The sequence below is a fragment of the Pseudorasbora parva genome, chromosome 2 (genome assembly GCF_024679245.1).
Source record: "Pseudorasbora parva isolate DD20220531a chromosome 2, ASM2467924v1, whole genome shotgun sequence".
Taxonomy (NCBI): Eukaryota; Metazoa; Chordata; class Actinopteri; order Cypriniformes; family Gobionidae; genus Pseudorasbora; species Pseudorasbora parva.
In genome coordinates, this window is record NC_090173.1 from 10,655,492 (window position 1) to 10,674,619 (window position 19,128).

A 19,128-nucleotide genomic window follows, 5' to 3' on the forward strand; every position below is an offset into this window, starting at 1 on the left:
CCCCGGCTCCACTTGGAGATTACAGAATCTCGCAGTAATGGGCAGCTTTTGGCAGTAAAACTCATGTTTCCATAATCTCCTGCATCCATAAGGAGAGTTGCGACCGCAACACCAACATGGACATTGATTGGCAAGAAAGCCTGCACCATCCACAAATGCTCTCTCAGCATGCTGTTTGTCCAGGCATGTGATACAGCGATCATGGCTGTCAGATGAGATCAGGAACGACCTCATCCAGAAACATGGATGAAAAGACTCTTGAGAAAGACACTGATCGTCCGTACTGTTTTAGGTAACTGCTGTTTCAGCTGAATGCCGCACCGTCTGTGCACAGCACACTGGAAACACACCGCTGCGATGTGTCTTCACACCGGCCGAGTAGAACCCACAACAAGCTGTGAAAGAAAAAGAAAAAGTGATAACAATTGCTGTTTTTGGAGGTGAGACTCTTAATAGCAAAGAAAATTGCTGGAAATGAGCGATTGCTTTATAACTCTCGACTATTTATACCCGTATGTCTGGGTGGCTGTGACCAGGCACACAATGGGCAATGTCCATTGGCTCATTTTGTTACCACTCGGAGGTGATTGGGCTCCCAGGCGAGACCCCATGACGTCAGTCCGACATAACTACAAACGTGACTGACAGAATGGAAACTGCAGTACCCAAAAACGTCAGAGAGGCAGCATGTAAGTGGGGATATCTAATACTTTTTTGTTTAAATGCATAAACCAAAAATAAGGGTAATTGTGCAAGAAAAAAAAAACCTGTCCATAAAGAACATAGGTGTTATACATTATAAAACAGATAGTTCCAATCCTTAATTGTGTGATGTGTTTTATTCACAATAAAACAAGGCTATGACCGCTTCACCCAATGGTTCTGTGTATCACTGCACAACACCCTTAGCAACCACTCTTAGTAATGTAACATATGTCTGTTCTCATTAATGGTGTCATGAACTGGCTTTTTTGTTTTTTATACTGTTGTCTGAGGTCAACTTATGACGTTTGCGTGGTTTTTACATTCAAAAATATCATAACTAACAAGTAATAAACTTTTTTCTACACTGGTTTTGAGTCTCTCTCCTGAACGCTCAGATTTTATGGCCGTGCCACACTGAAGACTTGGAAGTAAACGCCCACGGACAGGATTGGGGAAGATTTGCATTTTTAATGAGCTTCAGCTCCCCTGTCAGTACATGTGGGAATTGTTTTGAAGCGTGTGGGGAAACGGCAAACGGAATTATTCATCCCACAGGGCTCGTAAACGTCTTTATCAAACAAACACAATGATTTATTTCTCATCCACCCGCGATTGATTGGAATCTTATTTTTTGTATTACTTGGCCCGTCCGACCGTACAGCGCGCACACACACACACACACACACACACACACACACACTTAAGTACGTTGCAGACAGCATGTCAAACATATTTTTTCTTCAAATATCAAGTCTAGAGAGTGAACAACGCACATCAAGAAAGAAATGTTATTTCACTACTTAAGACAGCCCGTCAGCAGGCCGGTGATACGTTTTGGTAGCCCGTCTGGAAAACACATAGCCCCGGGACGTTAGGCTTTACGAGCCCTGGTCCATACATGTTCGAGTCTGATCCCGAATCTCAATGAACCAACAACACCACAACTAAAGGATTCTCCAGCCTTTGACAGCGTGCTAAGCTATGCCCTGTTAGACACGTACACATAATCAATACGATCTACTGTATATCAAATGATCTGTAACAATGCAATACTATCACATATAAAAAACATTTTTACTCACATTAGTGTGTTGCTTCATTCAATCATCTAATCTCATCCTGTCCTCAAATCCAATGTCTTGTTTACAAACGAATCATTGGTTAAATGAGGAAAAGACTCGCAATGTTTTCCCCACGTGAGCTGGATATTCATTAAAAATAAAGTTCATTCATGCATTCAGAGTACTGGAATCCGAAAGAAACTTATGCATATGTTAGAAGTTCGATGAATCAGGCGTTGTTCATCTTCTGTTGAGGCGGTTTCACCACACAATGACGTAAAGGTGGGGCATATTCTTAGATCGAGAGTTTACTGGGTCTGCTGTCAATAAAAGCTTTTCTTTGACTAACAAGAACGTTTTCAGCTCTGAAGCTTACAGGATATTCTTATAATAATAATAATAATAATAATAATAATAATTAGTTACATTTATGCAGCGTTTTTCTAGGCACTTAAATCGCTTTACATGGAAGAGGGGCATCTCCTCACACACACACACCAGCTGATTGGTGGAGAGGAGACAGAGTGATTAGGCCAATCAGGAGTAAAGCCCTGCATTTATGCCCGAGCCCGACGGGCCCCGACATTTTTATGCCCCTAGGGCCACGCTTCGGGCCAATTTTCACGTCATACCTAAAACGGGGTTCGGGCCTTTTTTTAAGGCTTGTCCTTCGTTTTATATTTATTTTATTAATTAAAAGGAACAATGAGATGTTCTGCGCTGGTGGAAACAACACGAGACCATAATAGCTAATGCGACTGTCAGTCCACGCCAGCAGTGTCCGCGCCAGCAGCAGCAGCGCACGTTTCTTCAGCGCAGCTGGTTCCTTCATTTGTTTTCTCAGACCAGGTATTTATCTGATTGCGAAATGACCAGGAGTAGTCCCGAGATTCTTTCGAGACGTAGCCTATTTAATTCCGATCACTAAACAGACCAATTCAGAAGGATGAAAGCATTTCAGACGAAACCGGACAAATGTAAATGTAGCCTATCTGGTTGTATAAATCACATGTATAAATTTTACTCCTGGCAAACGGTTAAAAAATAAACGTGTGACAGCGTTATATGGGCTATATGTTGTAGTCAGATAGATAGGATGGTGCTACTGCAACACGCATCGCCGCAAATGAGTAAAGCAAGCCAACGCAAATGGCCGTAAATGAAACTTAAAATAAGTCTTAGATGCTCAAAAACACAATCATCTTCAATAAAAATGAATGAGACTAAATGATCTTACCGGTGCTTTGGTCGCGCTCTCTTATATTGTGGTCTTTGAATTTGAAATAAGCTGCTGAATAAAATGCATCTTCAATCTTTTGCTTCCGTTGCTGTAAACTCCGGATCTGTAAAAAGATCGGATTTATATTCATTTTTGCGTAGGTGTAAGGTATAAGACAACCTGCATGTTCTTTTTTTATTTTTATTTATTTTTAGATTGCTTAGCTCCGTTTGCGATAGCCGCGAGCAGAATCGGCCTGCCTCAGCTCGTCAAAAATGCCTTTTACTGTGGTGGTAATTGTAGGCTAGGCGAAATTAACTAACATTGTGATGCTTGAAGTGTTTTATATCTGTGGATTTTATTATAGGCAAGACAAGTCTAGAGTTGATTTGAGAGACTAAATCGATTAAACATGGGGTTAACTCACTGTCGGCCGCTTTCTCAATATGCGTACTTGTCTTTACTTGTGTTCTCGTGGACTTGTGAAACGTCATCAGTCGCTGCCCAAGTACTGTTCCAATTCAAAGTTCACATCTAGCCAAGCACGCTACACTTAAAATCCTACATATACGACATATCGTTTTATTGCAGCCTTGAATATACGGTTCTCAATACCAAGTACGCGAACTTCTGACTTGCGTCCGTGTAGGCTAATTCAGACTTGCCAAGTTCGACTGGAGAACAAACTCCCGAGGACGGCAGGACACAAGTCAAGTAGGCTGATCTGCTAACAGCAGCGTTCTTCATAGTGTCACTGAAAGTGTAGGCCTAAAGGCTATGTATTTTAGGCTACAATAAAATGAAATATATGATTAAACACCACTCTGCCTCTTTTAATTTTCATTAAAAAAAATTAAACATGATATAGCCACACAAATGTAGTGCAGGCAATGCATTATCTGTAACAATATTATAACATGTATAACAAAACGAACTATAAAAAAACCCTGCCTTTTTTCATTTACATTAAAGAATAATAATAATAATAATATTTGGTTCAGACAAGTGTGCATATATGATTTTCACTCTAATAAAATGAAATATGACAAAACACAGGCCAGTCTCTTGTTAAATGTCAGTTTATGTGTGATCAATGATATAATCAATCAATCAACTTTATTTATATAGCGCTTTTACAATCACGATTGTGTCAAAGCAGCTTCACAGTGTCAAACAGGATAATATTGCGACAAAATTAGATTTGGCTGTACAGTCGTACTGGAGAAAAAAAACCAGTGATGTTATCAGCTTATTTTAAATTATCATATAGCAACAATGTTGGCAGATCAGTATTTAAGTTTATAGAAGTAAATAATACCTAATTCATACATTTTATTTGGATAATAAGTTGAATAACTTAGATCATAATTTTAGTGTCCCCAACTGAGCAAGCCGAGCCAAAGGCGACAGTGGCAAGGAACCAAAACTCCATCAGGGCATGATGGAGAAAAATAAACCTTGGGAGAAACCAGACTCAGTCTGGGTGCCAGTTCTCCTCTGGCTTATTAACACACCGTGTAAGATTATTATTCTGGCAACCTTACAGGTCAGAAATCATATTAGAAAAATACGCTTTTGACATCGTACTTGCGAGTTTACACACCTCTTTAATGTTAATTTTGGTGATCTCCGACTGGCGAAGTCGAACATCATTAGTGCCAACGTGAATAATAATCTTAGAGAATTTACGATTAGCTTTAGCCAGCACTTTTAAATTTGCTTTGATGTCAGGCGCTCTGGCTCCCGGTAAACATGTGACTATGGTGGCTGGTGTCTCTATTTTCACATTCCGTGTAATAGAATCGCCAATAACTAGGGCACTTTCAACAGGATCCTCAGTGGGTGCGTCACTGAGTGGGGAGAACCTGTTTGATGTTCTAATCGGAACGGAAGAGCGGTTTTTTGATCCGCGACTATGCTTTCTCATCGTCACCCAGCCCTGCTGCGCGGGCTCAGCCGGAACCAAACAATGAGTGTTCACTAAGCTAGTCGCATCCAAAGCAGTATCTAAAGCTGTTATATTCTCACTACTCTCACATAAAGCTTGGATGCGTGTCTCTAAATCTGAAATCTTCTCCGTCAGCCTGATTAATTCCTTACATTTATCACATGTGAAGCCCTGTTCGCCAACGGAGATAGATATGCTAAACATGTAGCATGCAGTGCAAGTGACAATGACAGGAGAAGAAGACATGGCTTACCGTATTTGTTGATGAATCCAAAACTTACCACAGTTGTCTAATGGAATCTTTTTAATAATCCAACTCACCACAGTTGTCTAAAGAACTCAGAAAACAGGAGACCCGGATGCTGGGATGGAAAGCTACCAGGCTAGCGAAAAGCTAACGTGTGGTAGTGATTTAGATTAAAAGCTAGTAATGTCAAATTTAACTTGATAGGCTATATTAAACACTATATGGTGATAGGTAAGTTATATTTAGCAGTGTAAATTACAAAGAAAATATATCAAATAGAGATTCAAACACAGCTATACAGAGCTACAAACACTGTGGTGGCAGCAGCAGCAGCAGGCAGCAGAGTATATAAGAGTAGCCTATAAGTAAATACTTATAATACTTACCCCCCCCCCCCCCCCCCAATCTTATATTATATTCTCAAAAAAAATCTATACATTCAATTAAAACAAGACACTATAGGGCTGTTACAAATCAAATTAAATAATTTACACTGAAAAATTACAACTGCATTAAATAATGTTATGAGATTTATATTTTTGGATAAATAAGAAATTTTAGAAAGTATGTCTAAACATGAAACAAAACCACCAGTAGGTGGCAGCAGGTGAGTCTTAATGAGTGAGTCATTCATTCAAATGATTCATTCAAACGGCTGATTCATTCAAGAATGAGGCATTTACGAACAGGTTATTGAATCTTTGATTCAAATGATTCATCCAAACACTAAATCATTCAGTAACGCATACTGTTGCTGTGAGCCGCGTTATGGTTCTGCTGTTTGGAACTTTGTTGCTTAGAATCTTTTTTTGGAACTATTTTCACTGCTGAAATTGAAAAAAAGCACTCAATACTGCATCTAAAATGTAAGTGACTTAATTTTAATTTGTTTATGGAACTGTCACATGAAATCAATGTAATTTTCAGTCGTGATGGTATTCAGGAAAACATTCATTGAGTGATGTTGTTTAATTGTATCATATGGTATGAATATAAAAACAAAATTTTGAATGTGTAGCACAGTTTCTCTGTATGAAATGCTCTGTATGCTCATGTGTTTTGATTTATCCTCGAGAGGCTGTGCGAGCATCAACAGCGCGACCTTGTTATCGTCAGTTTAATAGATATGTGATTTTGTCTATATCGCGAATATAAGACGACCCCCCATTTTTCAGCCTATTTTTAGGACACAAAACCTCGTCTTATATTCGGGTATATACGGTATTATTGTGAGAGAGAAATTAAGTGACTGAGTGTATTACCTGCATTCAGCATATTCCTTAAGGTCAGTTCCATGTTCATTAAAAAAAAAAAAATTCAGTTGAATGTCCGCTGGGTTTTCCTTTGCCCTGACAGTGACAGTGCTCATTTGTCATTTTCGTCTAGTTCCTGTGTTCACACGTTTTATTTATTTCAATATAAAAGTCTTAGCGATAACTATTAGGCCTAATTAGTTAACTATTAAATAATTGTTAAGTAATATGTAATTGTGGTTATGGGTTTTTAATTAATTTGAATTATTTAACAGTCATGTGCCTCAACAAGTAAAGTCATAACAGCATGATACCTTTGTAAATCATTAGCAAATGATTAATTAAAGCAGACAACTGGAAGCTGAAATGTATGGCGTTGACCCGTTGTGGTAATTAATACATTAATTTACACTATTATAAATAAAAATAAACTTCCCATGCCTTTTAGTTAATATAATATGTTATTAAGGAATTAATACCTGATGTCATATTTAATTAATAGCAATTCATATATTATTTAATCTATTAATCATATCAATTCTTCATTAGTTGATGATGCAGTAATCATTAATAAATGGGTTAGTTCTTCATGAGTCATACATTAACTCATAATTATCTGTGCATTAATTAGGCAAGGCAAGGCAAATTTATTTGTATAGCACATTTCATACCCAATGGCAATTCAAAGTGCTTTACATAGAAATTAATTAAAATAGTGATAACATATGCATGAGAAAAAGAATACCATGTGTACAAATTAAAAATTAAAAACAAGGATAATAAAACAGTTGTAAAGATAATTAATAAAATAAAATGGTCAGATACACTATAGTGGTCTGAAACAAAAATAAAACATCTTTCAGTTTACAGTCTACATGCATGTACCATCTTAATTGAAACACCTCTCATTCATTTCTTTCATAAACACGTTCATCACATCCATTTCAATCACTATTCCCTGATTTTTACTCAAGAACCATCTTGTTTAAGCCATTTTCACTCATCATACCTTTCCACAGATTTCCACATACTCAAACCTTATTGTCAAACTTACTATTTCCATCAAACCCAGTTTTCACTCATCATATTTAACTCAAATGAACATATAAAATAACAATAACCAAAGATAAGAACAAAGGTAAACCAAAACAATTATAAAAAGAATAAAGAGATAAGATAGGGTGCAATCAGTCGGACGTACAGTGCTCAGTGCTCATTCAGTAAATGCTCAGCTAAACAGATGTGTTTTGAGTCTGGATTTGAATGTGGCTACTGTTGGAGCACATCTGATCTGTTCAGGAAGCTGGTTCCAACTACGGCTGGCATAATAGCTAAAAGCAGACTCTCCTTGCTTTGCGTGAACTCTTGGTAATTAAGCATGAATGAATGCATATTAGTGCACCCGTATTGTAAAGTGTCACCAATGTAGTATTAAGCAAAGTATTATTACAACAGCGATGTAAATAATAGTAGATTTACACTGCTGGTTTTTAACATATTTCCCCCTTTATGAATTATGAACAGCTTAGTCCGTTGCGCTGTTGCTCACCCTTTTCACATGTGAAATGAGAAACAATACTATATTGAATCACAGTTTTGAACTAGTTTTGAATTATTGAGATGAAGTCTCATAACTTTGTGACAGATTCATGAAACAGTCAGCACAAATGTGGCACTCAAACTGTTCAGATAAAGTAATGAGGTGATGAGGTAAATCAGTCGCATCAGTATATAGGTAGACAGTTTGCTCAGCCCTTTGCTCTTTTATCAGAAAATTTAAGTTAACAACTAACCATTTTTGCGGTTTAGTTTTAATAAAGGCTATTTTTTCAATGGGGAGAAAGACCACACTGATCTTTCATTTTTGAGAAATGTGAAATTATAATTTTATTAATATTTATGTTGTTTTCATATGTAATTTGTAACTCACATCTTCATGTCTGCAGACAGGAGAACGTCCACAGTCAGAGGAACATCTACAGACAGACAAACCTCTGAAGACAGATGAATCTCCACAGACAGACAACCCTCTGAAAACAGATGAACCTCCAAAGACAGATGAACCTCTGCAGAGAGATGAACCTCAAAAGACAGATGAACCTCCACAGACAGATGAACCTCCAAAGACAGACGAATCTCCACAGACAGACAAATCTCCAAAGACAGACAAATCTCCAAAGACAGACAAATCTCCAAAGACAGACGAACCTCTCCAGACAGACAAATCTCCACAGACAGATGAACATCTGAAGACAGACGAATCTCCAAAGACAGATGAATCTCCACAGACAGACGAATCTCTGCAGACAGACAAATCTCTGCAGACAGACAAATCTCCAAAGACGGACGAACCTCTCCAGACAGACGAATCTCCACAGACAGACGAATCTCTGCAGGCAGACGAATCTTCACAGACTGACGAATCTCCGAAGACAGACAAATCTCCAAAGACAGATAAACCCCTACAAACAGAAAAAGAACAATCTCCTATAAAACCAGGTAAAAAATATTTATACATTTTTAAACAATTTATCTAGGAAAATTTAATCACTGAGACAGAATTAGTCATATCATTGTTGGTGTTAGTACAAAAACTGCTGAGTTTTAGTCCCAACTCAAGATCCTTTCCTGATTCAGTTGTCTTCACTCAACTGGGGTGATGAAGTTTCTAAAACTAAATCAGTCTGATCTCATTCTTTTCCCAATATCATGCATTCTACTTGGGCAGGCGCACAGAGGCACTGAATACTCTCCTTCTCTGGCTATTGGGGAAACTTAATAATCAATGGCTCTTCATTTCATAAACACTGGTTACCATGCTATCCTCTTATTCTTAATAATTTTGTAAAAGGAAAAATTGCTTTGCAAAATAATGTGTTTGAATGGAATGAATTGACTTCCATTGAATGTGTGGTTATGTAATCAGAATACTTTTTTCAAGTAATTAGTAAAGTAATGCACTGCTTTTAAAATTGACAACAAAATAGTTACTTCTTCAAATAAGTAACGGAAGTTACTTAGTTCTCTTTCAAGGGAGATCTGTGTCAGAACAACACTTTGGCCCCGTCCCAAATGGCACCCTTCATGTGCACTTTCGGTCGCATTGCCATTGCACTTTTCGCTTACAATGGCCATTGTGTGCACGTGTCCGTTAAGGCTACAAGACTGTACAGTGTCCCATCCGTCATTTTAGCTTAAAGAAGGGAGCTTGTGAGCACCCCCTTAGCGGCTGCTATGCGCCCTCGATGTACACTTAAGCTGAGCCCGCAAGTTTGCGAGCTACCCAGAGGACTTCTACCCGGCAGTCAAAGCGGCATTAGAACCAGTAAGTATGATCATATTAGTCCAGTTCTGTCAACACTGCACTGGCTCCCTATTAAACATCGCATACATTTTAAAATCTTGCTTATTACTTACAAAGCACTAAATGGTTTAGCTCCCCGGTACTTAAGTGAGCTCTCAACACATTATACTCCATCACGTCTATTGCGGTCTCAAAACTCTGGCCAGATGATAATACCTAGAATATCTAAATCAACTGCAGGGGGTCGATCCTTTTTCTATTTAACACCTAAACTCTGGAATAGTCTTCCTAGCATTGTTCGGGAAGCAGACACACTCTGTCAGTTTAAATCTAGACTAAAAACACATCTCTTTACTATGGCATACACATAGAACATTTTTAACTTTCATTATTCAAATCAATTGACTGATTGTTAGGCTGCATTAACTAGGTCAGCCGGAACCGGGAACACTTCCCATAACACCTGATGTACTCGTTACATCATAAAAAGAGTGGCATCTACGCTAATGTTAGTCTCTCTGTTTTTCCCGAGGTTTATCCTGGATCTGGGCCCTGTCCAGATCGGATGGTGGACCTGCGCCTGGACATGACCAACGCATCCTGGAGTGTCTGCTGAGCCGTGTCAAATGGTGTCTCCTCCGAATTTGCCTCACCGGCACGTCATGCTCAAAACCCGTCTCTGCCGCAATAATTCCGATCTTTATGTATTCATACTATTGTGTAATCGACGCCCCATCCTAAATAAACCCGTCTCTTCCGTGATACCCTGAAATTTTTAATATTCCAATCTAATATGATTTCTGACCTGTAAGGTTGCCAGAATAATAATCTTACACGGTGTGTTAATAGGCCAGAGGAGAACTGGCACCCCGACTGAGTCTGGTTTCTCCCAAGGTTTATTTTTCTCCATCATGCCCTGATGGAGTTTTGGTTCCTTGCCACTGTCGCCTTTGGCTTGGCTTGCTCAGTTGGGGACACTAAAATTATGATTAAAGTTATTCAACTAATTATACAGATAAAATTTATGAATTAGGTTTTATTTTAGTTTGGGTTTAGGGTCCCATTTGTGACAGGGCTAAAGACTGATTTTCTAGTTCAGTAAAGTCACTGTGTGAAAGAAAAGGAGGAGTGAACAGTTTAAAAGATATATGCACCCCTGCCCTCGCTACATCCAGGGTCGGAACACACATCTTATGTGTGTAAACTGTTTGGGAGCGCAGCACGCTCGGTCGGCTCTCGAGGGAGCTGGCTGTGAGCACTGTGAAGCACTAAACATCAGAGTGCTGCGTTCCTGTCTGGCCGTGTTTGATGAAGACAGTCAGGCTCGCATTCCTCGCGGTTCGGGTCCTGTGTTTGCTGAGGCAGCGCAGCGGCTCAGATCGTGGGGATCGCAAAGGCAGCTGGCACTTTCCCAGTCATCAGACAGTTCCAATGTTCTCACTCCCCATGCGGAAGCCCGTGCTGCGTCTTCTTTCCTCTGGGTGGAGAACCCGATGCTTCGGGTATTTCAGCCTTGTGCTTGTGGACTTTCATCTTGAGGGATAAAAGCCAAATATATTGTGTACGGATCTAATCTAGCATTTGCCGAGGCAGAATGTGGATGATGTGACGACTCCTGTGTTAAGTGGGGTTTCCCCAGGCTGAGGAGGATGGTTGGCTGGCTCCGCCCTTAAATGGCTGTTCTCAGATATCTTGATGAAGCACACCTGTTGCTGACATCCTGTTGGGCCTTGTTAAAAGGAGTCTGAGGAAAAGGCCCATGAGGTCGGCAAGCTGGACTTGATTGTTGTTTTGCGTTTGTTTGACTTTGTTTCTTTGGTACATCCAACACTACAACAGCACATTACCCTTTCATGCATTCCTTACACAACACACTGATTCCTGACTGTTACACTTAATACTGTTTCTTTTCTGTATAGCTCTATTTTGTTAATAAATGTCATATTTTATTTCGGCTTTCGTGTGTGTCCCAATCTTTGTAGCGTCCCTTTGAGCCACGGGGCGTAACAATGACGAGACCATATAAATAAATATTTAAACGGTATCATCTGGTGATTCAGTATAATAGTATTTTCAAATTCTATCATTTACTCGTCCTTGTGTTGTTTTAAACCTGTCTTTCTTTCTTACGTGGATAAAAACTACAGTAGATATTAAGCAGAATGAAAGGCTCAGTCACCATTCATTTTCACTGAATGGGAAAAAGATGAATACTGTGAATAAAGTGGCTGTCATTCTGCATTCCATTTTAATTTTTTGCATTCCAGATATAAAAGTAACTGGAACAATAAGGTTGAGTAAACAACGAAAGGCAGAAATAGTTTTTTTCTTTTTTTTTTTTTTCTTACTTGAACCCTAAAATCTTCATTGGTTTTATTTTACAAAGTAGTGCCCTTTTCTCTTTCAGATTCACCTGAAAACACAGAGATGGCAGGAAAGCAATGGACAGAAGAGGTTGAATCTAATGATTATATAAAGGTGAGCATTCAGAGCCATTTATCCCATGATCTGTGTCACTGCATGTAGATATCACACAAACTGAGAAGTCTTAAGTCATTTTTGGGACTGTTATAGTCAAGTTCATTGGCATGTTATAGAAAATATGAAATTATATATAATCTGACTCAAATTTAGCATGGTTTGGATCAATTTTGTAAGGTAAAATTATTTAAAGGTTAAGCAAAGGTATAATAGTTTAGGTGATTTTTTTTAACCAGTAGGTGTCCCTGTTCCCAAACTGCTCAGTGAATCTGAAATGGTGCCAACATTCTGATTATTTGAATAAATAGATTATTTGATTATCTGACAAAATTCAAAATGGTGGAAAATCTAGTCAGCCACTGTTGAACTCAATAATAAAACAATAGACATCGTTTTGTTTATGTGATGTCCTGGTCAAAAGTTATAATCTTAAAGCTATATGAAATTATACTATTGTTTTTACTATTAGTCATAGAGTTCCTGAAATTGTGACCAGGGATATTGAGAACCTCTTCAGTCAGTGCACCAAATATCATTGTTCAATTTCAGTGATAAACAAAAAATTAAATAAAATCTATATTTTTTGAATAATATCAGAATTACAATCTTGAAAGAGAAGCGAATACAGAAATGACACCATCTGCTAATATGGCTAAGTTTAAGATAAAAAGCAATCAAATCAGTACTGAAAGTGATTCTATGAGAATGGGACTGAATAAAATACATCTATTATTATTGTGTCTGTTAAACAGAGAGAAAAGGACATTGGACAACATCTACAGCAGCAAAAGACTGAAAGAGAAAACATAGAGCATCTATTTCACAGACTCTGTCTTCATAGGAACGATAAACTAAGAGCTGGAGACATTCTTCAGATAACTGAACATTCATTACAGTCCCATGAATCCTGTGCTGAAGAGGAGCTGGTTTTGAGTTTCATACAAAAACTACTGATGATGAACTACAGAGCAAGATACATTCATGTTAATATCCATGAACATGATCATACAAAACAAGGAGACTCTGACCTATCCGAAGACAGTAGTGATATCTTTGAAGCAATATCTTTCTCTAATGAAGGAGCGAGTCAATCTGAGCGAATCCACCCGTTGGATGTTCAGATGGCCGTGTTTCATTGTGCTGATGGTTTCCTGAAGCAGCTGATGGTCACTAAACTGTCCCAGTGTCAGTACGCTCTGCCTCTGCTTGTTCCTGATCCATTCACAAGAGAGATTGAGTTTCCTGTCTGGACATTCAAACAAATCAACAAGAGCTGGAAGAAAAACAACAATGATAAAATCATCAGTCAAACCCAGCCGATCTATGAGGCACAGACTCCAATGGTGTCTTTCTTCCGGTTTGGCTCGGTGTCTTCATCCAAGTCTCAGCTGATGAACAGTCTGATCAATGAGAAACACAACACGTTCTTCCACAGGAACTGCCCAGGCAGCAGCAGAACCAGAGTCCTGATGGATGGGGTGGTGGAGATAGCCTGGTTCTGCCCCTCTGGGAAAAACACGGATAAATTCACTGACTGTGTTGCTTTCTGTAATCTACACGGTGATGCTGGAGACCATGAGAAACAGCTGGAGATCCTCACTGAAATGGCCTCAGTCAATGTTGTTCTTCTACCACGACTGGACAAGAATGACAGAAGTGCAGGAACAATCCAAAACCTGTACACAAATGGAAAGCCTCTTATATGTCTTTTTACAGAAGATGGATCTACTGTAATGCAAATGAAGAAAGGGAAATTCAAGATTGGTCTGAAGGACAGAAATCAGTCAGATGTATCTGAAGAACTGAGAAGAGCAATAAATGATTGTCTCTCAGAATCATCTTCTTCTTTCAGACTTGAAGATGTGTCCAAACACTCAGACATCAGAGTAGATGAGGATGATGATGATGACTGCAGGAGAGGAAGAGCAGCAGCACAGCAGATGATGAGTTTACTGGAGAAGAAACATCTGACAGAAATCAAAGAAGCATTTCTGCCCCGTCAGGGGAAACTGTGGCATCAGTGGTGTGAGAAGAACAAAGAACTACATCGACCTCGAGGAGATGAGACAGAAATAGACATCAGTGAAAAACGAACAGAGATGAATACAATCCGTGAACAGCAGCATAAATCTGACATATGTGAGTTTATTAAGCTCTTTATTCAAGAAATGAACTCAGACGATAAACATGAGAGGAAATTTTTTCTGAAATATCTTGGAATACTTCTTGATGAATATATCTCAACTGATCTTTCTGATCTACTCCAGGAGTATAATGAAAAGTGGTCAACAGTTGTAAAACTGAAAGAGAGTCATGATAAATCTGAACTGCTCAAGACTGAACAAGCTGAACTTGAGAGAATATCTGAGGATCTTCAAGCTGCATCCTTTGGTTTGGAGCACATCATGAGGGAGATCGGTCAGATCTATGAATCATGTTCATCTGTGAAGAAAAAGAAAGATCTGCAGTTTGACTTCTCATCTCTCCCGAGTCTTGCAGCTGAGATTATGATCTCTGGATTTCCACTGGAGCTCATGGATGGAGATGCTGCTCATGTTCCTCTGCTCTGGATCTCTGCTGTTCTAGATAAACTCATCCAGAAACTGGGAGACCAGAGAGTCTTTGTGCTGTCAGTTTTAGGGCTTCAGAGCTCTGGGAAATCCACCATGCTCAATGCCATGTTTGGACTCCAGTTTGCCGTCAGTGCTGGCAGGTGCACCAGAGGAGCTTTCATGCAGCTGGTCAAAGTATCAGATGAGATGAAAACACAGATGAACTTTGACTATATTCTGGTTGTTGATACGGAGGGGCTTCGTGCTCTAGAACTGGCTGGAAGATCAACAAGACATCATGACAATGAATTGGCCACATTTGTTGTTGGTCTTGGAAATCTGACATTGATCAACATCTTTGGAGAAAACCCATCTGAGATGCAGGACATTCTTCAGATTGTTGTTCAAGCCTTTATGAGGATGAAAAAGGTCAGCCTGAATCCCAGCTGTGTGTTTGTGCATCAGAACGTCTCAGACATCACAGCTGGGGAGAAAAACATGGAGGGAAGGAGACGACTGCAGAAGACACTGGATGAGATGACAAAACTCGCTGCTAAAGAGGAAGACAGTGATGCTGAATGTTTCAGTGATATCATTAAATTTGATGTTCAGAATGATGTGAAGTATTTCGCTCAGCTCTGGGAGGGCAGCCCACCGATGGCACCACCAAACCCAAACTACTGCGAGAATATTCAAGAACTAAAGAAATCGATTATGTCTCATGCCTCAATATCACATAGAATGATTCTGAAAGACTTAAAAGTTCGTATTAAAGATCTCTGGGAGGCTTTACTGAATGAGCGATTCGTCTTCAGCTTCAGAAATTCTCTGGAGATTTCAGCCTACAGGAAACTGGAGACAGAATACAGCAAGTGGACCTGGAGTCTTCGCAGTGTCATGATGGAAACTGAGAACAAACTACACAACAAAATACAAAATGAAACAATTCATGAGGTTGAGACAACTGATCTTCAAAGAGAACTGAAGGAGACAAGTGAAGAAGTGGAGAAATCAATGTCTGAATTATTTGAAAGAGACAAAGATAAAGATATACTGATTCAGTGGAAAACATCGTTTAAAATCAAAATCAAATATGTTGAGGAAAACATTGTGAGAGAAACAAAGAGGAAATTAAATGAGTTTCTTCGGCAGCGAGACATGAAAAAAGAGATTGATGCTCAGAGGACAAATCATGAAAACACTCTCTTTGAAAGGAGCAAAGAACTTGCCTTAAAACTCAAAGACAAAGCAAAAGATGAAGAAACTCTGAAGAAAGAGTTTGATTTGTTTTGGGAAAAAAGCGTGAAGAAGATCATCTCAGACTCTCCTCCAATCAAAGACATTGACATAATGAGAGATGTGAGAGAGATCCTCAGTGACATCTATGGAAGTGTTTCTGTAGACCACTGTAAGGAGAGCAGAGATATCTTTACTGTGCCGAGTTATTCAGATTATGTAAAGGTAAAAAAGTCCAGTGGAATTACAGGAGTTTTCACAAATGCCTACAGATCAACTAAGAAGACACTTGGTTACATACTATCTAAAGAGAATGAAGCCCAAATAAGAGCATTAGTCACAGATATTGCTCAGCATACAGACACAATGATCATGTCATCTAACATTTCAAAGATGGGCTACAACATCAGCTGCATTCAACAACTCACAGGTTACATCAAGGCAAGAGTAACACAACATGAGGAAGAATCAGAGCAATATGTGTTCAAGAATGAATTCTTCGTGGATTTAGTTCTTTCCATCTGTAAGAGAGCAAACAAGACGATCACTGACCAACAGAACATGTTCAGGGAAGCCAATGATCCTCTAATATATGTTAAGAAAAAGAGAGAAGAGTACTATAGTATTTTTAAAAAATATCTCACTGGAGCAGCATCAGCTGCCATTTTTGGAGAGATCATCTGTCAGAAACTGAAAGAGCCCATTGAGCAGAGCGTCTACAAGAAGACTGCCAGAGAACTGGCTGGTGAAATGAGATCAAACTGTGAATCACTGAATGGAAACAGATCAAATCTGGAGAAACACATCCTGAAGACACTGGCAGAAGAGGAGAATTTCTGTAAATACATAATCTACATTCAGAATCCCAGAGATCACTTCAAGAGTTTCATCAGAGATGAAGTCAGTCGGTACATCAATGATAAGTTCAGCATCAGTGTTTTACCAAAGATGAAGGAGAACATTGAACTCCTGCAGCAGAAGATCAGGAAAGCAGCTCATGAATCTACTGAACAGGTTAAAGAGAACAGCGGAGATGTTGATTTGTGGTTGAAGAGTTTCACACAGCAGCTCTCAGATGAGCTGATCTTCTCTGAAAAAGACCTCAGTGGAGTGAAACATGATGATGTTGATGATTTCAACCTCCTAGAAGATGTGATAAAACAAGAACTTCCTGCTATAATGTCTGATATCAGCAGTAGATTCAAAACAAATACATTTAATGAAAAACTGGACCTCAAGTTCAGGCCAGATGAGCTTCTGATTGATCACTTCTGTCAGTGCTGTTGGGTTCAGTGTCCGTTCTGTGCAGCCATCTGTACCAACACCATAGAAAACCATGAAGGAGATCACAGCGTTCCTTTCCACAGAGTGAATGGAATTAATGGATGGCATAAAGTTCGAAAACAAAATCTCTGTGCAAATATCTGCACAAATTTAGTGGTGAGTGATACAACATTTCTTTCAAAGGATGTATCGTTTCCATGCAAAGAATACAGAAAAGCAGGAGGAGTTTATGCAGACTGGAGCATCACCCCTGACTGCTCTGAGCTGCCGTACTGGAAGTGGTTTGTGTGCAGATTCCAGAAAGATCTGGAAACACACTATAAAAAACAATTTGATGGCGCAATTCCAGATGAATGGAGAAAGCTCACAAATCAGGATGCCATTGAGAGTTTGGATAAATACATTTAAACATATATAAACTAACAGAGCTTAATAAAACTTAATTTAAGCCACTTACTGGCAGAACACAATATAAAATATAAACATGCACTTATATTTTTTTTCTTTTTTTTTTCTTTTTTCTATTGTATCATTACTTAAAACATTATAGAGAGGAAAGCTGTATTTATAATAAAACAGCACTTTTTTATTTAAAAATACATTTACTGGAAGACCTTAACACTGAATCAATTCACAATAAATCCCCCAGTGTTAAATTAACACCGCTCATTGTTCATATGGGAACCACCGGCAGGGTGTTAAAGTAACTTTAAAAAAATTAGATATGTAAGAGATTAAATGAATGATAATTGTTTGATTTTAAAAAAATATATATATAACTACTGATGATGATCAGAATCACTGAAGGAAAGAGAAACACAAGAACTACATCTGACTTCAGCCACAGCCTTAGATTAAATCACCTGAAGATACATTAAATCGCTCTCATTACAAACTTTATTTCTTTCATTTGTCCACAGTTCTTTGTGAGAATTAACAAGTTTATATGTTGATGTTTTATAGAAAATATTTGGTCACCATTATGGTGACCTGCATATAGAGAGAGTACCAACTTACAAATATTTAGGAGTCTTGATGAGAAGTTAGCATTTGATGTTCATATTGAGTAATTGGGGGAAAGACTTAAACCAGGATTGGGTTTTCTTTTACAGCAAAAAAGAAAAAGAAAAAGAAAGAAAGAAAAAAAACGAGGGCTTTCCTTTGGAGCTAGAAAGGGAATTATACAGAGTACTTTCTTACCCATTTTAGAGTATGGTGATGTTATTTAAATGCATGCTTCTACATTCTTCTTTCAATTGATTAAAAAGGATGTATGGTGTTTATCATGCTGCGCTGTGTTTTATAACACATGCTTGTTCACACACTCATCACTGTTTGCTGTACAACTATTTATGTTGGTCCTCTTTATAAAAAGAAGGAAATCTTTTATGTTAGTATATATTGTAAAGACATTGTTAGGTATTGCTCCAAATGACATTACCATAGTCTTTTATGCTTATGTCGAAAGAACTATAGCACCAGATCATCAAATGGGATTAAATTAGTACCATATGGCAAGGTATGCTCAGAGCATGGAAAATCATCTTTCTCTTATTATGCCCCATGGCTGTGGAATGAATTTCAAGCTACTACTAGAAACTAGGAACAATTCCTCCTTTGAATATGTTCACAAATGTATTGCAGTGTAAAATGAATGAATCATGTTGCTGTTTTAATTAATTTGTTGATTTATGATGAATGTTTTAGCTTTGACTGTTGTAGGATTACACATGAACAGGCATCGATTAACCAGAGATCCGGAGATTGGAGACTCTTTCAGCACGATGTATATCATGTGTACCTGTGTGTGTGTGTTTCGTTAGATTAGTTTATGTGTA

General features: G+C 38.5%; 1 protein-coding gene across 1 annotated transcript in view; it reads left to right on the top strand.

The window, feature by feature from the left end:
• The window catches only part of LOC137091586 (interferon-induced very large GTPase 1-like), a 36,696-nt gene extending 17,568 nt beyond the window's left edge, over positions 1–19,128 (top strand). The window contains exons 3-5 of the mRNA XM_067456161.1: positions 8,380–8,932; positions 12,145–12,215; positions 12,971–19,128. Coding sequence (XP_067312262.1) covers positions 8,380–8,932; positions 12,145–12,215; positions 12,971–17,698 — 5,352 coding nt within the window. The 3' untranslated portion in view covers positions 17,699–19,128. The remainder of the gene's footprint in view (positions 1–8,379; positions 8,933–12,144; positions 12,216–12,970) is intronic.